Source organism: Rattus norvegicus, chromosome 10 (genome assembly GCF_036323735.1).
Source record: "Rattus norvegicus strain BN/NHsdMcwi chromosome 10, GRCr8, whole genome shotgun sequence".
Classification (NCBI taxonomy): domain Eukaryota; kingdom Metazoa; phylum Chordata; class Mammalia; order Rodentia; family Muridae; genus Rattus; species Rattus norvegicus.
Genome location: NC_086028.1, coordinates 65,045,356 through 65,061,483, shown reverse-complemented (window position 1 = coordinate 65,061,483; position 16,128 = coordinate 65,045,356). Strand labels below are relative to the sequence as shown.

The 16,128-nt window shown below is 51.7% G+C and overlaps 2 protein-coding genes and 1 non-coding gene across 4 annotated transcripts in view; all 3 read right to left on the bottom strand.

The window, feature by feature from the left end:
- Positions 1–13,414, bottom strand: part of Rab11fip4 (RAB11 family interacting protein 4) — a 108,017-nt gene extending 94,603 nt beyond the window's left edge. Inside the window, exon 1 of one of the 2 annotated variants that reach the window (XM_006246903.5) lies at positions 13,141–13,414. In XM_006246903.5, coding sequence (XP_006246965.1) covers positions 13,141–13,299 — 159 coding nt within the window. In that variant the 5' untranslated portion in view covers positions 13,300–13,414. The remainder of the gene's footprint in view (positions 1–13,140) is intronic. The other variant, NM_001107023.1, reaches the window with a different exon arrangement.
- Faul2 (FAU ubiquitin like and ribosomal protein S30 fusion like 2) overlaps positions 1–16,128 on the bottom strand; it is a 733,200-nt gene that overhangs the window by 294,449 nt on the left and 422,623 nt on the right. The window lies entirely within an intron of this gene.
- On the bottom strand, positions 9,486–9,589 carry LOC120095372 (U6 spliceosomal RNA). Its single transcript, XR_005490850.1, has one exon. It is a non-coding gene; the product is annotated as a U6 spliceosomal RNA (small nuclear RNA).

The window sequence follows — 16,128 nt, the reverse complement described above, 5'->3', positions numbered from 1 at the left end:
GTGGTGACAAGCCACAAAACAAGCCTTAGGCCTTTCTTCCAGGTCAGGAGAGAGGCAAGTATTCAGATCTAGGCCCTCTGGGCTCCAAAGCAGATGGCTGAGGGCACAGGTCTATTCTAAATCCCAACTGAGATCTGCTCAGCCTGTCAGCCAGCAGGGAGCCTCTGGAATAAGCAGGTTCCAAGTTCCCCAGGAAATCCTAAGGAATCGACCCCCTGGGAAGGAACAGGGCTGAGCAGTGCTAGATTCTGCCAGGCAGAGCAGGGGTGGCCTTTGCTGAGGACCCTGTCTTTGAGCAAACTCTCTGAGGCAGTTAGGTGCGGGGAAGGGGAACAGGCCCAGCATCCAACAGAAAACTAAAGGGGCTGTGTGGTCACCCCCACCTGTAGCCCAGCGCAGACTCTCATCCTCTGGGGAGGTGATAACTCACTGACTACCAGCCACCCCAAGCTCCTCAGAATGAGGTCCCCAGAGTCACTGTAATGGCAATAATGACTCAATGACAACTGACAACAGGAGCAGCTGCTTGGGCCCAGCACTCCTAAGGGCATTACCTGAATTAGTCCAGATATGGTCCACAAGCCTATGGAGTAGTTCCTATTGTTAGGCCTATGTTTACTGAGGAGAAAACTGAGGAGGAATGGTTACCAGCTTGCTAGGAAGTAAGGAAGCCAGAAGTCACCAGAGCTCAGTCTCTTCTGCAAACTACCACTGATTCGATCTCTACTCTGAATCTGCTGTGCTGAGCAGGGGTATCGCTACCTCCACCATTACCACCACCACCTCCTCTTCTTCCTCTTCCTCTTCTTCCTCCTCCTCTTCCTCCCCCCTCCTCCTTCTCCTCCTCTTCTTCCTCCTCCACCATCACCACCAGCAGCAGCAGCAGTACCACCACCATCATCATCATTGCCACCACCTCCTCCTCTTCCTCCTCCTCCTCCTCTTTTTCCATCACCACTGCCACCGTCATCAGCATCACCACCTCCACCACCATCAACCTGGGTCATATGGCCCGCACAGCAACAGCGGAAACAAAGCCACAGTGTCCCGTCCCCAGGAGAGTCCCAACCACCTCATCCCTGGTACCCTCTCTTCTGAGTGTGCCTAAGGCCACAGTGTCCACAGTGACAGTTCCCAGGACAAGGGGCTTCGGACATGCCACTTTGTCCTGTGCCAAGCTCTTTGTCCTCATCCTCCCACTCCCAGGCACAGTAATGGCCCCACCCACCCACACAGGGGCACCCCACCTCGCAGACAAGGCTAGAGGGTCCAGGACACAGCCAGCAAGTTGGAAAGGTGAGAGGCCCCTGTGATCTCCACAGTCCACCCCAGCACCCAGTCCTCCCCCACCCCCAGCCTCCCAAAGCTGCACAGGTGTCTGGGGCGGCAGAGGAGAGCGCCAGTGAACACATCTTCTGGGCCAAACCGAGCAGGCTGTGCTCTGGGTGCTCCCCTGGCACTTCACTCAGGTGTTTGGCTAAGGCTGGCATGCCTTTGGTGTGTGTACTGTGCCCGCTCATAGAGGTTGGGTCGGCAAAAGGAAAGTAATTAATTCCCTGCTCAGTCACAGCCCCTCTGCGCACCCGTGGGCTCTGCCTAGCACCACCTGGTGGGCAAACCTGGACTACATGTGTGGGCGCTGTGGACAGGAGTACTTTCAGTGAACTCTTTCTTGCCTTGTGTGTGGTTTTTAGTTTGTTTGAGGTGAGGTCTTGCATCACTCAGCCTGGTCTGGAATTTGATACTGATCAGGTCAAAGAGAGCCTTGAACTCCTGATCCTGCTATCTCCACCAGCCAAGTACTGGGAGCAAAGACACACACCCACCCCACTTAGGACTCACTAACTCTTTGCATCAACCGAAAAAATGGCAATCAGGGCAAAAAAAATCGTTTAATAGCTGTCGAGAAGACTTCACTACAGTGAGCTTTCTGCTCTATAATAAAACCAAAAACCAAAGGAGACCAGGGCCAAGAAGCCAGCTGCTGTGGTGTGAGTGTGTATGTGTGTATGCATGTGTGTGCGTGTGTGTAGGTCAGAGGACAACTCCCTCCTGCCACCTTAAACAATTCAGGGGTCAAACCTGGGTTGTGAGACCTGCATACAAGTGTCCTACTTGCTGAGCCATCTCCCAGGCCTGTCCCACTTTGCATGTGATAAGAAAAGAAAGATGTAGCCCTGACCCCAGCGGCCCCCACGGACCCTCCACCCACTGGCTCTACCAGCAGTCCGGACCACTGCAGAGTGCAGGGAGCTACCTGGGCCCCACAGTGGCCCTGGATGCCCAAGGCCAATTCTGCACTCAAGGCTAGTGCCTTGCCACCAAAGGCCAGCACCCCCCAGCCCACTCTCTGCACTTCTGTCCAGGTTGTCTGTCTGTGCACTGGAGTCTCACCAGATCTGTGGCCAAGACACCTGACTGGGTATTGGCAGGATCTTTCCTTCTACGTCAGCCCCTAACCCACAGTAGCCCATGCCCAGATTCTGCAGGATCCATAGCTTCCTGCCCAACGCTGCCTGCCATTCAGGCAGCCGTGCTCAGCTGGCTACCCTAACCTGGCCTGCTTGCCTGATTCTGGATGAGGCCATGTGGCCAATGTCCCAACATGCCCTTCTCCCTCTTCCCACAAGGGACACATCTCCGATGCTCATCCTATCCCACACCTCAGACAGAAAAGCAATATTTCCCTTTGAAGAGTGCAGGCTTACTTAGAAAAATTCATGTAAATCAGCTAGAAAATTCTAGAATGAGTGAATTCACACTAGTGGTGAAACAGAGATACACTGACAAAAGTAAATTGTGTTCCTATAGGCTGCTAACATGTAGCATATAATAATAATGGGGCCAGATGTGATGACCTGTGCCTCTAATCCTAGCATTTATGTGATAGTTACGCAGGTCTCGGAATTTGAGGCCAGCAGGGCTACATAGTAAGATCTTCCAGAGGAAGTGAGTTCAATTCCCAACACACACATGGTGGATCGCACATCTGTAACTCCTACAGGATTGGATGCCTTCTTCTGAAATCTATCAGTACCCTGGATAGACACGCAGGTAAAATACCCATACATATAAAAAGAAAAAAAAAATAAATTCAAAAGTAAATAGAGTGAAAATGTACTTTATTCTTAGTGGTAACAGCATATTAAACATTTAATATTAATTTATCATCATTTTAAGATACTAATTTTTTAAAGATTAATTTTTTATTTCATCTGCATTGGTGTTTTGTTTGTATGAGGGTGTCAGATCCCTGGAACTGGAGTTACAGACAGTTGTAAGCTGCTATGTGGGTGCTGGGAATGAACCCAGGCCCCCTGGAAGAGCAGCCAGTGCTCTTAACTGCTAAGCCATCTCTCCAGCCCCACAAAATACTACTTTTTAGTAATTTGTTAAGACCGGATATACAGTAAAGGCAGTGCTGTCTAAGTTAGTGGATTGAACACAATATTTACTAAAGACCTTGAAACAGTACAATATACTTTGAGATCTATTTATAGAACCAGGAGTGTGTCATACACCTATAACCTCAGGAGGCAGGAGGATTGTGCGTTTACAGTCAGCCTGGGTGATGCAGCATGACTTTATGTATAAATAGATATAAGTTCTGTAAGTGTTAGAGAATGTCAGAGATCTATCTATCATTCCGCTCACCCACCCTTGTGGTGCTGGGGATCACACCCAGAGTATCACACAGGCTCAGCAAATGCACTACTACTGAGATATGGTTCCAGCCTTGGGGAGTTCTGTGACAGGGACTGGTGAGGGGCGGACTCTCAAACAAAACAATAACAAAATGCAAGTCGGTGATGAACCAGGATATGGGTCTGTGGTAAAGGCAGTGGATTCCATCCTTAGCACCATAAATAAAATTTTGTATCAAAAATGTCAAAATGTTACGATTCTACACTAAAAGCAAAAGAAACCTCTGAGCATCAAAAAGAATAGTGTCCTGAATTACAGCCTATGGGAAAGGGAAGAATCTATGAGCTCATGGGGTGTGGGAGGGGGAGAAGATGGGGTGGGGCCAGCTCAATGTTAGACCAAGTTCTCAGCACGCAGGCTTGCACTCACACAGGCTTGCACTCACACAGGCTTGCACTCACACAGGCATGCACACTCAGACACAGTAACAACAGCCACAGCAGTAGTTAACAGTGAAAATTCAGGGCCGAGGGCATAGCTTGGTGTTACTGTGCTTGGGCATGCAATGCTAGGTTAAATCCTGAGCATTGAGAGGAGGAGGAGTGTAGCTGGCAGTGTGCATTTGGGGTCCAGGCTCGGAGACACTCACACCACAGTCCAGTTCAGTCCAGACCTCTGGCTAGCAGCCATGCACATGGAACAGGAAGGAGGTTCAGCCTAGTGGGAACAGCCCAGGAGTCCTCCTCCCTTAGGCCTTCAGTTCCTTCCGTCCTCTGGGGGGCGGGGGAGGGGCTGCACCCTGGGACTCCATCCTTCGAGGGACAGGTTTATCCGGTTACACCAGCAAAACAGGTCACTGGGCAAGGGGAGGGGGTCAGAAAGTGGTCCACTTAGACAGAGAACTGTGCCCCAACCGTTTACTGCTTTGCCAAGTGGTTACAGCTCTACAGCTAATAATTACACACATGACAGGAGTGGGTTTCCAATGTTCTCACCAAATCAAAGTGCTGAGAACTGGAGGAAGTAGGTTAATTAGCTTGATTTGCTCATTCCACAGTTCACGTGTGTACTGAAGCGTCATACTGTAACCCGTCAACATTCCCAACTACAAATCACACACACACGCACACACGCACACACACACGAGAATGTAAAAATGCCCCCTACCCATCCACCCCAGGTTTCTCTCCTAGCCCTCCTGTCCACGTTAGGGAGCTGAGCAAAGGAATGCCCTGTTCGTCTGTGGATCTGTAGCCACCGGTGTGACACAGGGCAGGCACTAGAAAAGGCCTATGGAAAGAAATGAACATCTCACTCATTCAACACAGCCAGTGCTCAGAGTTAACAGTCACTTGTACCCTCACTGTGTGCCAGGCACAGTGGTAAGAACCCAGCAGGACCCGGCGAGCAGCCCCACTGCAGCAAGGGGGGTGGGGTGGCAGCACAGTGGTTTCTTGGAATCCCATAGTTGGGGAGATGCCTGCCTCTCCCTCCTGAAGGCAGGGCCGTTTGGCCAGAGCTGAGATGCAGGTGGGATAAACAGAATGGCTCCTACTGGGCAGCAAGCCTTGGAAAAGCAGAGGTGCTGAGAAGCCCGAGAAAACATTCTCTGGCCTACTTAACAGAACAGGGTGTGGTTACTGGCAGCCTCTTCTACCCCAAGCCTCAAGTCTTCTGACCTCTGGGCCTTCCACGAAGGCCTCCTGTCCTCCCAGAACACTTAGGTTGCTGTTGGGCTCCAAAAGGGCTCACAGATCACAACACAATTCTACTCAGTCCTGCTTCCAACCAGGCCATTCCAGTCTCAGAAAGCCAGATAAGACGTCTGCTGTGGATTCTCCCATCCCTGGCCTCTGAGAGCCTGAGACCCCAGATCTTGCAGGCAGTAAAAAGGCAGCTCTGTGTTCATGGGTCCTGCACAAGTCACTTCAGGTCTTGGTTCTTCTGGTTGCCGGAGGATGAGTGGAGAAAGACAAAGACGGGGCGGCAAATGGCTCTGTCTTTTCCTTATTTTTCAAAGAAACCACCAATGGAGGCTGGAAGAACTCTCTTCCTTGCACAAGGGAGTCTGCTGTGGAAAGTACCATGCAGAAAGGGACAGCGGCATCTGGGACTGAGGGCCGTCCCTCAGTCCTTCAGACACATCCACAGTCCAGGGCACTCGGGAGGGTACATAGGCATATGCTAGCCTTCCAAAAGGACCCTCAAAGAATACCCTTGACTGCTACTTTATGAGTCCTTTTTGAAAAGATTATTATAAAAGTGTAAGTCAGGCAGTAGTGGTGTATGCTTTTATTCCCAGCAACCAGGAGGCAGAGGCAGGTGGATGTCTCTTACTTGGAAGCCAGCCTGGTCTGCCGAGTGAGCTGCAGGACAGCCAGGGCTATATCTTGTCTTGAAAACACAAACAGACAAGCAAACGTGCTCAGAATCACCTGGGCTGCAGTTAAGAGCATGAACTGCTCTTCCAGAGGACCTGGCTCAGTACTAGAGGCCAGAAGAGGAGGCCAGAACCTCAGGAACTGGAACTACACCTGGCTGTGAGCTACCCTGTGGATGCTGGGAGCCCAACCCAAGCCTTCTGCAAGAGCAGCCACATTAAGCTGTCTCCTCAGCCACGTGAGCTCTATTTGACAGAGACTCGGGCAGACCCATTCCTCCCAATACGCTCCTTTAAGAAGAAGCCAGGCTGCAACTCCTTTCAAGATGATCCCAGACCTTTCCACATGCAACAGCCTGCAGAATCGAGAAATTATAAAAATAGTTCATGGGGTTGGGGATTCAGCTTAGTGGTACAGCGCTTGCCTAGAAAGCGCAAGGCCCTGGGTTCGGTCCTCAGCTCCAGAAAAAAAAAAAAAAAGAAAGAAAGAAAGAAATAGTTCGTGCCACCTAGGACAGCATGTACCGGGATGTTGCTGTCCTTCTAAACACAAGAACCAGACAGTCCTGCTTCATCCCCCTGGTCACCATCTGCCCCTGTTTCAGCCTCAGTTCTCACTCTCCGTGCCCTTCCTGTGACTTTAACTCCACACAGCCACTTGGCATCCCATGACAACGCAGTCCCACTGCGGAGTGCACTTGGCCATAAGCACTGCAACAGTAAAGACTGCGTTAGTGGGGGGGTGAATGGACAGGCTAAGGAAGGGTGGGTGTACTGGATCCTTGTATGTCCACTTGACACAGCCAAAGCCATCTGAGAGGAGAGAACCTCAATTAAGAAAATGCCTCCAGAGGGGCTGGAGAGATGGCTCAGTGCTTAAGAGCACTGACTGCTCTTCCAGAGGTCCTGAGTTCAATTCCCAGCAACCACATGGTGGCTCACAACCATCTGTAATGGGATCCGATGCCCTCTTCTGGTGTGTCTGAAGACAGCTATAGTGTACTCACATACATAAAATAAATACATCTTTAAAAATCTAAAAAAAAAAATTAGTTTTTTTAAAGTGAAAGAAAATGCCTCCATAAAATCAGGCTATATGCAAGCCTGTAGGCAACTGCAGGGCGTTTTCTTAATTAGTGATCGATGTGGGAGGGCCCAGCACATTGTGAGTGGTGGTCCTAGGCTCTATAAGAAAGCAGGCTAAGTTGAGAGCAAGCCAGTAAGCAGCACCCCTCTGTGGCCTCCACACCAGCTTCTGCCTCCAGGTTCCTGCCCTGACTTCCTTCAGTGATGGACCGTGATAAGGAAGTGTAAGCCAAATAAACCCTCTCCTCCCCAAGATGCTTTGGTCATGGCGTTTTATCACAGCAATAGAAACCCTAACTAAACACACAGTGAACGAGGAAGGAAGAAGACATTGCTGACAGGCGACTCCGTAGGTGGATGGAGCTGCAAAGTAGAAGTCGGATACAGGAGGTGATGGATGAGTGATGGCTGGACTGGATCCCCTGGTGAGTGGGTGGATGGGTGAATGGGTAGGCAGCAGGAAGGTTGAGCAGATGGAGTGCCAGGAGACAGCCTCAGGTCACTACCTGAAAGAGACGCAGAGTTTTGCCTAGACAGGGTGGCCTGGCTTTGGAAGTGGTGAGTGTCCCACTCTCCGTGGGATTATTCTAGAAAGACACAGACGCTCAATGGAAGGTCTCATAGAAAAACCTCAGCTCCCCTCCCCTACACCACCACCTTCAGGGTTGGGTTTTGTGCATAGGAGCCTTGTCACTGTCTTGTCTGGGTCTGACTTTAGCCTGGGACCCTCTTGGGGACAGTGCTCAGTACAGGCCACATAGGCTGCCTCTAAAGAACTGTCACTCTTCTCTGAGTTTTGTGCCTTAAGCCATGGGCAGTGAGATGTGGGCTGGACTTAAGACATGAGTCCAAAGGGAAGAAGAAACCTTCTCATTGCAGTAACTGGAGGCCTGGTGTACACGTTTTGGGGATTTGATTTCTTTTGCTACCTTGTTCCTGAGGACACAGAGGCTGTAAGTAATGGATTTTAGCAGAGTCCCTAAGGGTGTCCACTTGTAAGCTGACAGACACTCACACTCCCTCCCCTTCTCTCTCTTTCTCCTTTCTTTCCTCTCCCCCCTCATTGCCCTCCCCACCTTTTGCTCCTTCCTTTCCTTCCTCCCTCTCTCCTTCTTCCCTTCCTTCCTCCTTCTCTTTCTCCTTCCCTCCCTCTCCCTGTCTCTGTCTCTTTGTCTCTTTCTTCCCTATCCCTCCCCAACAGAGCCTCTCCACACAGCCCTGGGTCTTCTGGAACTCACTAGGTAAATCAAGCTGGTCTTGAACTCACAGGAATCCACCTGCCTCTGCCTGCCAAGTGCTAGGATTAAAGGAAGGCACTACTACGCCAGGCTGTCCATCTCTCTTCTAGCCATGGCTCCAACCCGACTTGGGAGGGCTTAGGCTCACAGCCCCACAGCTTCCCACTCCTGGCACCTAGCAGGGACACAAGAGACCAACCGAGGGAAACAGGCTTCACTTGAGAAACCTGTTAGGAGCAATGGAACGGGAGCCATCCTTCACAATTACTCTGTAGAACTGGGCTCAGCCACATGCTTGTCATCCTAGTGCTCAGGGTGTGTAAGCAGGAGAATCAGGAGTTCAAGGTCACGCTTGCCTACACCGTGAGTTGGAGGTTAGCCTAGGTCAAATGAAACCACATGAAAAACAGAACAAAACATACCAACCAGAAAAACCAAAAGCATAGTGATCACTCTATAATTATGAGGTGTTACATACCCGATGGGCTGTGAGTGGGAAGGCACGCACTTTGCTCTGCACCCTGCCTGGGCTCTGCTCTGCTCAGCTCTCAAGCCCAGACAGCTGTCAGAGTTCCAGGTTTCCTTCTCTACTCAACCTGGTGGGACTGCTAGGGGTAGGAAGAAAGGAGCCTCGACATGCAGCCCAGCACCCAGCTGTACCCCTCCTATCACACCCCATCTAAGGCCTGGGGAGCATCGGGCTCCTGCTGAGTGGGTTTCTGCATGGGTGTCAGGGGCACCGAGTCCACCAGGAACAGGCTTAATTCTGCATTTCCTTCCCAGATAACATGCTCAGCACGGCTCTTCCCTGAGCACTGGAGCTCTGACCCAAGGAAGGAGGGACAGCTGGGTGACCCAGAGAGGTGCTGCTTGCTGTTTCTCTCAGGACTGTGGAGTGATAACTGCACCATAGTTCTGGGCTAGGGAGAAGCACTCTTGTCCCATCACTTCGAAGGTCGGTGTTGACCCTGGTGGCATTCTGGGGTGGCGTTTGTCAGCTTTCTTCACTGTCAGGTTACCCTTTCCCCTCTTCCATGGGACTCTGAGGAAGTCATAAAGTAACTCATTCTTAAGGGATGGGGAGATAGGCTTCCCCTCTGCAGAATTATCTCATACAAATTACATATTTATTTATCTTAAATATGGACCGTTTCATGAATTTGCATATCATCCTCACACAGGGGCTGTGTGAGTCTCTGTATGGTGACAATTTTAGTATACACGCTGCCAAGGCTAGCACTGCTTTTATTATTTATTTTGAGTCAGGGTCTTTTGTATCCCAAGCTGGCTTCAAACTCCCTTTGTAACTAAGGATGGCTTTGAATTTCTTTTCTTTGTGATGCGTGTGGGGACACACGGTGTCACCGTGCACGTGTGGAGTTCAGAGGGCAGCTTCCAGGAGTAGGGTCTCTGGACTGAGCTCAGGTTACCAGGCTCTTGTGGCAAGCCTGTCTCTGCTGGGCCATCTTCCAGGCACCAACCTTGAACTTCTGTCTCTGCCTCCACAGGTATGTGATGCTGTGTCTGCCTCTAAAATTTTTTATTAGCCTGTATTAATATGCATAACGATGGGGTTCATTATGACATTTTTGTGCATGTATGGAATGTATGCTGATCACTTTCAACCTTCACTAACCTCTCCCCCCTCCTCCCACTAACGTTCCTCTTCCCAGTCAAACACCTTTCTCTCCTTTTGTGCTCCCCCCCCTTCCCCTCCACCTGATGACTCCATGAACTCCATTAGGGATGCTTACAGGAACATGGATGAGAGGTTTTATTTACAGAAGCATGGCCACCTTACCAGCAATGACATCATTAAAGAAAATGGCTCTTCCTCCCCCCACAGCAACCATTAACTTCCCATAGGCCCTTAGAGAGGGGCCAGTCCTCACGAGCCCCTCCCCCATGGCTACTATTAGTTGCCTATAAATGTTCATGGATTACTAGGATCTTGTGAGTCCCTCCCCACACCATGACAGGATCTTGGCGGGCTCAATCGTATATAGCCATACACATTTTTCAATGTATTTTTGGGAATCAAATCCAGCGTTCGTATGGACTAGGAAGCACTAGCACACACTACAGGAGCCCTGAGTTCCTCCTGGATGGGGATGTTTGCATTACTAATTCATCCATTCCTTAGACTCTCAAGGGTATTTCGGTCTCTAAGACCCACTGCGGTCTCTAAGACCCACTGCGTATGACCGGGCCTCCATGGTTCGCCAGGGCATTTGATACAATGTAGACACTGAATCTCAGGTCTAACAATCATTGTCTGGAGCACCAGTGGGTGGGGGAACCAATGTCACAGGCAGATGTGTAAACAAACAACAGAACAGTGTGAGCCCCACAGCACTAGCGAAAGGAAAGGAGCCCCATCTCGGAGGAACAGTGCTCCGGTGCATTTGAGAATTGTTTCCTCAGTATGGAAACAGCAGAGCAGCCCCTCTGAGCCTCAGGCCCTGTCCGTGGTCCTGCCCTGTATCCTCTTCCCTCAGCCCCAGGATTCCCACACAGACAGCACCAGCTGCTGCAGACAGCACGGTGGGTCAGAACGGAGGGTCTCACGGGAAACAAGATGAAACTGAGTAGGAACAAGGGACAAGCCACAGGCTCAGATTTAAGAAACAAATGAGGGACAACAGGCCTGACCTCATTAACAAGTCAGGACACTGGAGGGGACTGTGCCGAGGTCACATGGAACAGGTGTGCCACACAGTCCTAGAGAGAGAGTGAGATCAAGCTTAAAACAAACCAAATAGAGAAATGTGGAACAGGTCTGCATCATTAATTTGAGGATAGCTTATATAAGGTCAAACATGAGGACCATTTCTATGTGTGTGTGTGTGACACTAGGTTAGAATACATGGTGCAATATGACCTCATATAGGCTACATATAAGCACAGGAGCATCTTGTGAAGGAGGTGACCAGAGTGTCACCTCCCTGGGGGACAGAAATATAACAGATCTATTTTTGACGGTCCATATTTGCAACCTGCTGTAGTTCACAGAGACTCCTGCTCTGACACAAGAGTAATTTAGTAAGTACAGGAATCACTGGCCAGCCCCAGGGTGGAAGATCTCTGCCTAGGCAGAAGTTTTCCAAACATATCTCCAGAGGTTTGAGTAGCCAGAAACTTGGTAGGAGTAGAGAGTGTGTGGGACCACTGAAAAGGTAGCCCCTGCCCCATGTGTGTTTATTGATCAGGTCCAGCCCCACTAATGCTAAGAAAACAGTTTGACGATTCACCAGTAGCCTCTGTAGGAATCCAGCTCTGGGTAGATGGCTTGGAAATGGCTTGGAGCTCCAGACAGGGGTGAAAGGGTGGGAAGGGACAAGGGCAGGGGAGGGATGTTTTCAGATATTTAAAGACTACAGCGCAGAAGGGAAACCCAGGTAGGTCCCTGTGCAGAACCACGATGACTCAGTGACAAGTTGGTTTGTTTCTGGAGTGTAGAGGGAAGAGGACCTAACGGTGGGAAGTGTTTGTCCACCCTAGGATACCATCATAGGGCTCTGGCCTCCTGCCAGAGGTTCCAGTGAGGCCATTCCCATGCCTGAGATTGTCTAATTCTGGATTCCAGGTTTTAGCCCAAAGCAAGGAGGTGTCTCTACATCAGCAGCCTGCAGCCTGTGTTAGGGGCTGCTCAGCCTGCTCAGGTAGGAGATATCGGCCAAGAAGAGGGATGCTGGCATCCTATAGAAGAAAGGCTGAGGTAGCAGCAGGAGATGCTCCTGAGCAAACCATGGAAGATATAAAGAACAGGCTTTAAGGAGAACTGCAGGAGCAAGCTGCCTGGGGTCGGGGACCAGAGTCCTCACACCTGACACCTGCCTCCCTCCTCCACCTCCTGCGCTCGGGGACTCAGGTTCTGGCGAGTGCCCAGCCACCTAGAAAGGGGCTATTATTACCTCCCACTTGTCAGGGGAAGAAGGCACCAGTTTAACTAGTCATGGCTCCTGTTCTAAATTGCCCTCCTGACCCGTCCTGGAAACAGAATGCCATCCAGTACACCAGTTGAGACCAAGGCCCAGGGCTCCTCCACATAGGACCTAGGATCTCAGCTGACCTTAGCAACCCAAAGCTGAGCCAGGGCTTCTGAATCCTGAGATGCTGAATACTGCAGGGTTGCGTTAACTCTATGTTCTGTCCTTCCCTCAGACACAGATACTAGCCCCTGTGAGGATGGCAAGAGGACACAAGTCCAACGCACATTACATACTGGCGGTTTCAGATCTTGCCGGTTCAGATTGGTTGACAGTCCCCACAATTCTGCTCTCTGCCACCCATGCGGCCCAACACCAACACCAGAGGCTCAGCTAACCACTCCCGGCTTGGTCCTGCTTGGCCCTCTGCAGCCAGCACAGTCTGCTGCTAGCTAGGCCTGCCCATCTAGCTTGAGTGGGAGGTCACCAGGAAGGAACTGGACCAGAATCCAGGGTGGCCCGGAGCAGACATTCCCCTCTTTTCTAGGTTGGGTAGGTGCAGCTAAGGACCTGAGACTGCAGAACATCCCTGTTTATCCCTGTTACCCGTAGGCCCGGCGCAGTACATACATACATACCCCTGTGATTTCGTTGTGTGTGGGAGGGGGTGTTCAGAGGCTGGATTTTAAGAGCACCCATTCCCCTCCCCAAACATCAAAGGGGATTGGAGGCGGACCAGAGGGAACGGCAGGTGGGCAGGCCGGCCACCGCGGGCGTGCCATGTGACACACAGAGGCCCGGAATGTGATTGCGCGGGGTCCCTGCGGTTTCCCCGGCCTGGGGACGCACCCGAGCTCCTTACCTCCTCGCCTTGCCCGAAGCGCAGGCCGAGCGCCGCGACGCGCTCCACGCGTAGAAAGCCGTCGGGGTCGCGGCCGCACACCTCGAACACTTCGCGCAGGCGGCGCACGGAGCGCAGCAGAGCCGCGGGGGCGCCCGCCCAGCCCGCGCCGCCCGCCATCCGCGCCGCCCGCAGCTAGCCCGAGACCCGCGCCGCCGCCATCGCGCTCCAGTCTGCGGCGCGCAGCCTCCGCCCGCGGCGGCCGCTCGTGTCAGCCGCTGGTGTCTGCCGCGCGCCGCGGGCCCGCGTGGGGGCGGGGCGGGGCGGGGCTGCAGACAAAAGGACCCGAGCCGCCCCAGGCCCCGCCCCTCCTAGACGTGAGCTGGGGTGGGGGGAACCCTGCGCGACCGATGCACCCCGCCCCCACAGTGTACACAGGCTGCGTCCTTTGTCAGCTCTGGGTGTTGCAGGTGTTTCCTACCTAGTATTTGATTGCTGCATTCGCTTCCCAGGAAGCTGAGACCCCTGAGAAGCCGCGCGGCTGGTTAAAGAAAAGGGATGGGCGCAGTGAGGAGGTTCAGGGAACCCTGGAAGGGTGGCAGGTGGAGGGGATTAGAAGTGATGGTGGGAGGAACAGAGAGTCTTCAATTAGGCTTAGTGTCAATGGGGCCCAGGAACACCAGTGGCTTGGGAACCCGGAGCTCCTGTCCTCTCCTATTTTGCTGGCAGCCCCTCAGAGCTCAGGACTCCATCCTGGATGTGGACGACCGACCCAACCTGTATCTTGCCTCCTCCTAAGTGAAGCTCGTCTGAGTTTCATCCAACCCTGCAGAGCCCAAGCCTAGTGTCCTGTCTACCTGTCAACCTTTTCAGCACAACAGGTCCCACAGGAGTGGTTGAGCCCAACTCAAGTACAGGTCTTGCCTGAGCCCACCCCCAGATTTGCGCAGGTTTCTTCCTCATCGTTCTGCCTCACCTAAATTCTGAGCCCTTCTGCCAAATCTCCATGTATTTCTGAAACTCTGCTAGGGTGTGCATGGTGGGAAACTCTAAGGGTTACGATATGTCTTAGTGTCCCTGGTCTCTGGTCAAGTGTGAGCCCAGAGAAGATGGGCAGCCCCATTCCTTACAGGAGATCAGAGCAACTCAGTGGCATGGATAAGGAATGCAGGGGACTTGAACCACAGGGCTTCCCCTCTCTGAGCCTCAATTTCCATTCTGGTCTTCAGGATGGGTCTTAAATATGGATGCTTAGTCTCCCCTGTAGTCCTGACTCCAGGGGTGAGCCAGGCTGTTCCTCATTTGATGCTCTACTCTTCCAGAGGTCAGGTCTCCCTAGGAAGAAAACCTTGTGGGTTTAAGAATCAGAGACTACTGTGTTCATGGAGTCAGCCACTAGAGAGGGGAGATGTACTGTTCTGGAAAGTGGTTTTCCCCTCTCCCGGTAGCTGAATGCTTCTCTGTGAGATACTAACGAGAGAGAGAGAGAGAGAGAGAGAGAGAGAGAGAGAGAGAGAGAGAGAGAGGATGATTGATAAACGAAAGGCAGGTAGCAACACAACCTGGAAAGCAAGAGACCTCACTCTTCTAACTGCCTGTACATGGGGGCTCTGATCAATCCCAGGGGAGTAAAGCCTAAGACCACATTCCAAGTTCTCCAAAGGCAGGTTGGAAGCAAATTCCAACGCCATCCCTTATCAGATTTCTGGGACAGTTCTGAGCTCAGTCTTTCTGCCATTTCTCCAGAGCAGAGATTACAAGCCTTGCTGTCAGGATGGCCTCCTTCCTCTCCTTAACAATTGGAAACACTGTAGCCCCTTCCTGCCTCCAAGCCTGGGGTGACTCGCTCTTGTCTCTGCCTCTTCCACCTCCTGTGGCCAATTGGCTAGCTTCCAAATTCCACGAGAGGGCTTCATGACCATGGGTAAAACCAACAAGAGCCCTCCAGCCATAGCCCAGGAGGCCAGTGACCACCAAAAGCTGAAGGGGTTGGGGAGAAACTCTCCAGAGACCTTTGCAGGAGCACAATCCTGCCAGCACCTGCGCTAGACCTCCTGACTTCCCGAGCCGAGAGAGAGCACATTTGTGCTGCTTAAGTCACCAAGCTTTGGGTAGTTTGTGGTAGTCCAACAGTGTGCGGTGTGAGTTGTTGATCCTGGGTCAGATCAACAGCTGAACTGGGCAAAGGTCTGGCGCTCTGTCAGCTGCATGATGCCCGGCGTCAGTCTTCCTGTCTGAAAGCAGGGCTCGTAGTCTCCTCTTTGCAGAGATCTGGTAAGTGTTTGATGAGAGCTTGTGGGCAATGTGCCTTGCCCGGTGTCTGGCACATAGCGGCTTATTGATGAGTCAGTATAGACTCAGAGAAAGTCTACAGGGAATGTGTTGCTGAGGTGGGATCTCATGGAGCCCAGGTTGGACTCTGACTTGCTATGTAGCCAATTATCTTTTTTTAAATTAAAGATTTATTTAGTTTATGTATATAAGTACACTGTAGCTGTCTTCAGACACACCAGAAGAGGGCATCGGATCCCATTACAGATGTTTGTGAGCCACCGTGTGGTTGCTGGGCACTGAACTCATGACCTCTGGAAGAGCAGTCAGTGCTCTTAACCACTGAGCCATCTCTCCAGCCATGATCAGGAAGCTTCTGATTCTCCTGCCTCCACCTCCCAAATGCTAGGATTACAGGCCTGAGCCACCCCGCATGGTTTATTCAGCATTGCTGATGCTACCCAGGGCCACAGGTATTTTTCCCACCAACTGAGCTTCATCCCCAGCCCCAAAGGGCTGTATTCCTTCTTCTGTAGTCTATCCGAGGCCCTCACCGTCCAGGCTGCCCAGAAATGGGGCAGAACTTGCAGGTTCGTCCTGATCACCCCGCTGATGCTATTTCTCAAGCCGTGAATAATTATCACTTTGGAGAGGAGAAGGTGGTAAGTTACTCTCTTCCGTCACCTGTCTCAGAATTCGCCTCAGCAGCAGAGTGTGGAGCCCTCACACATCTCCCAT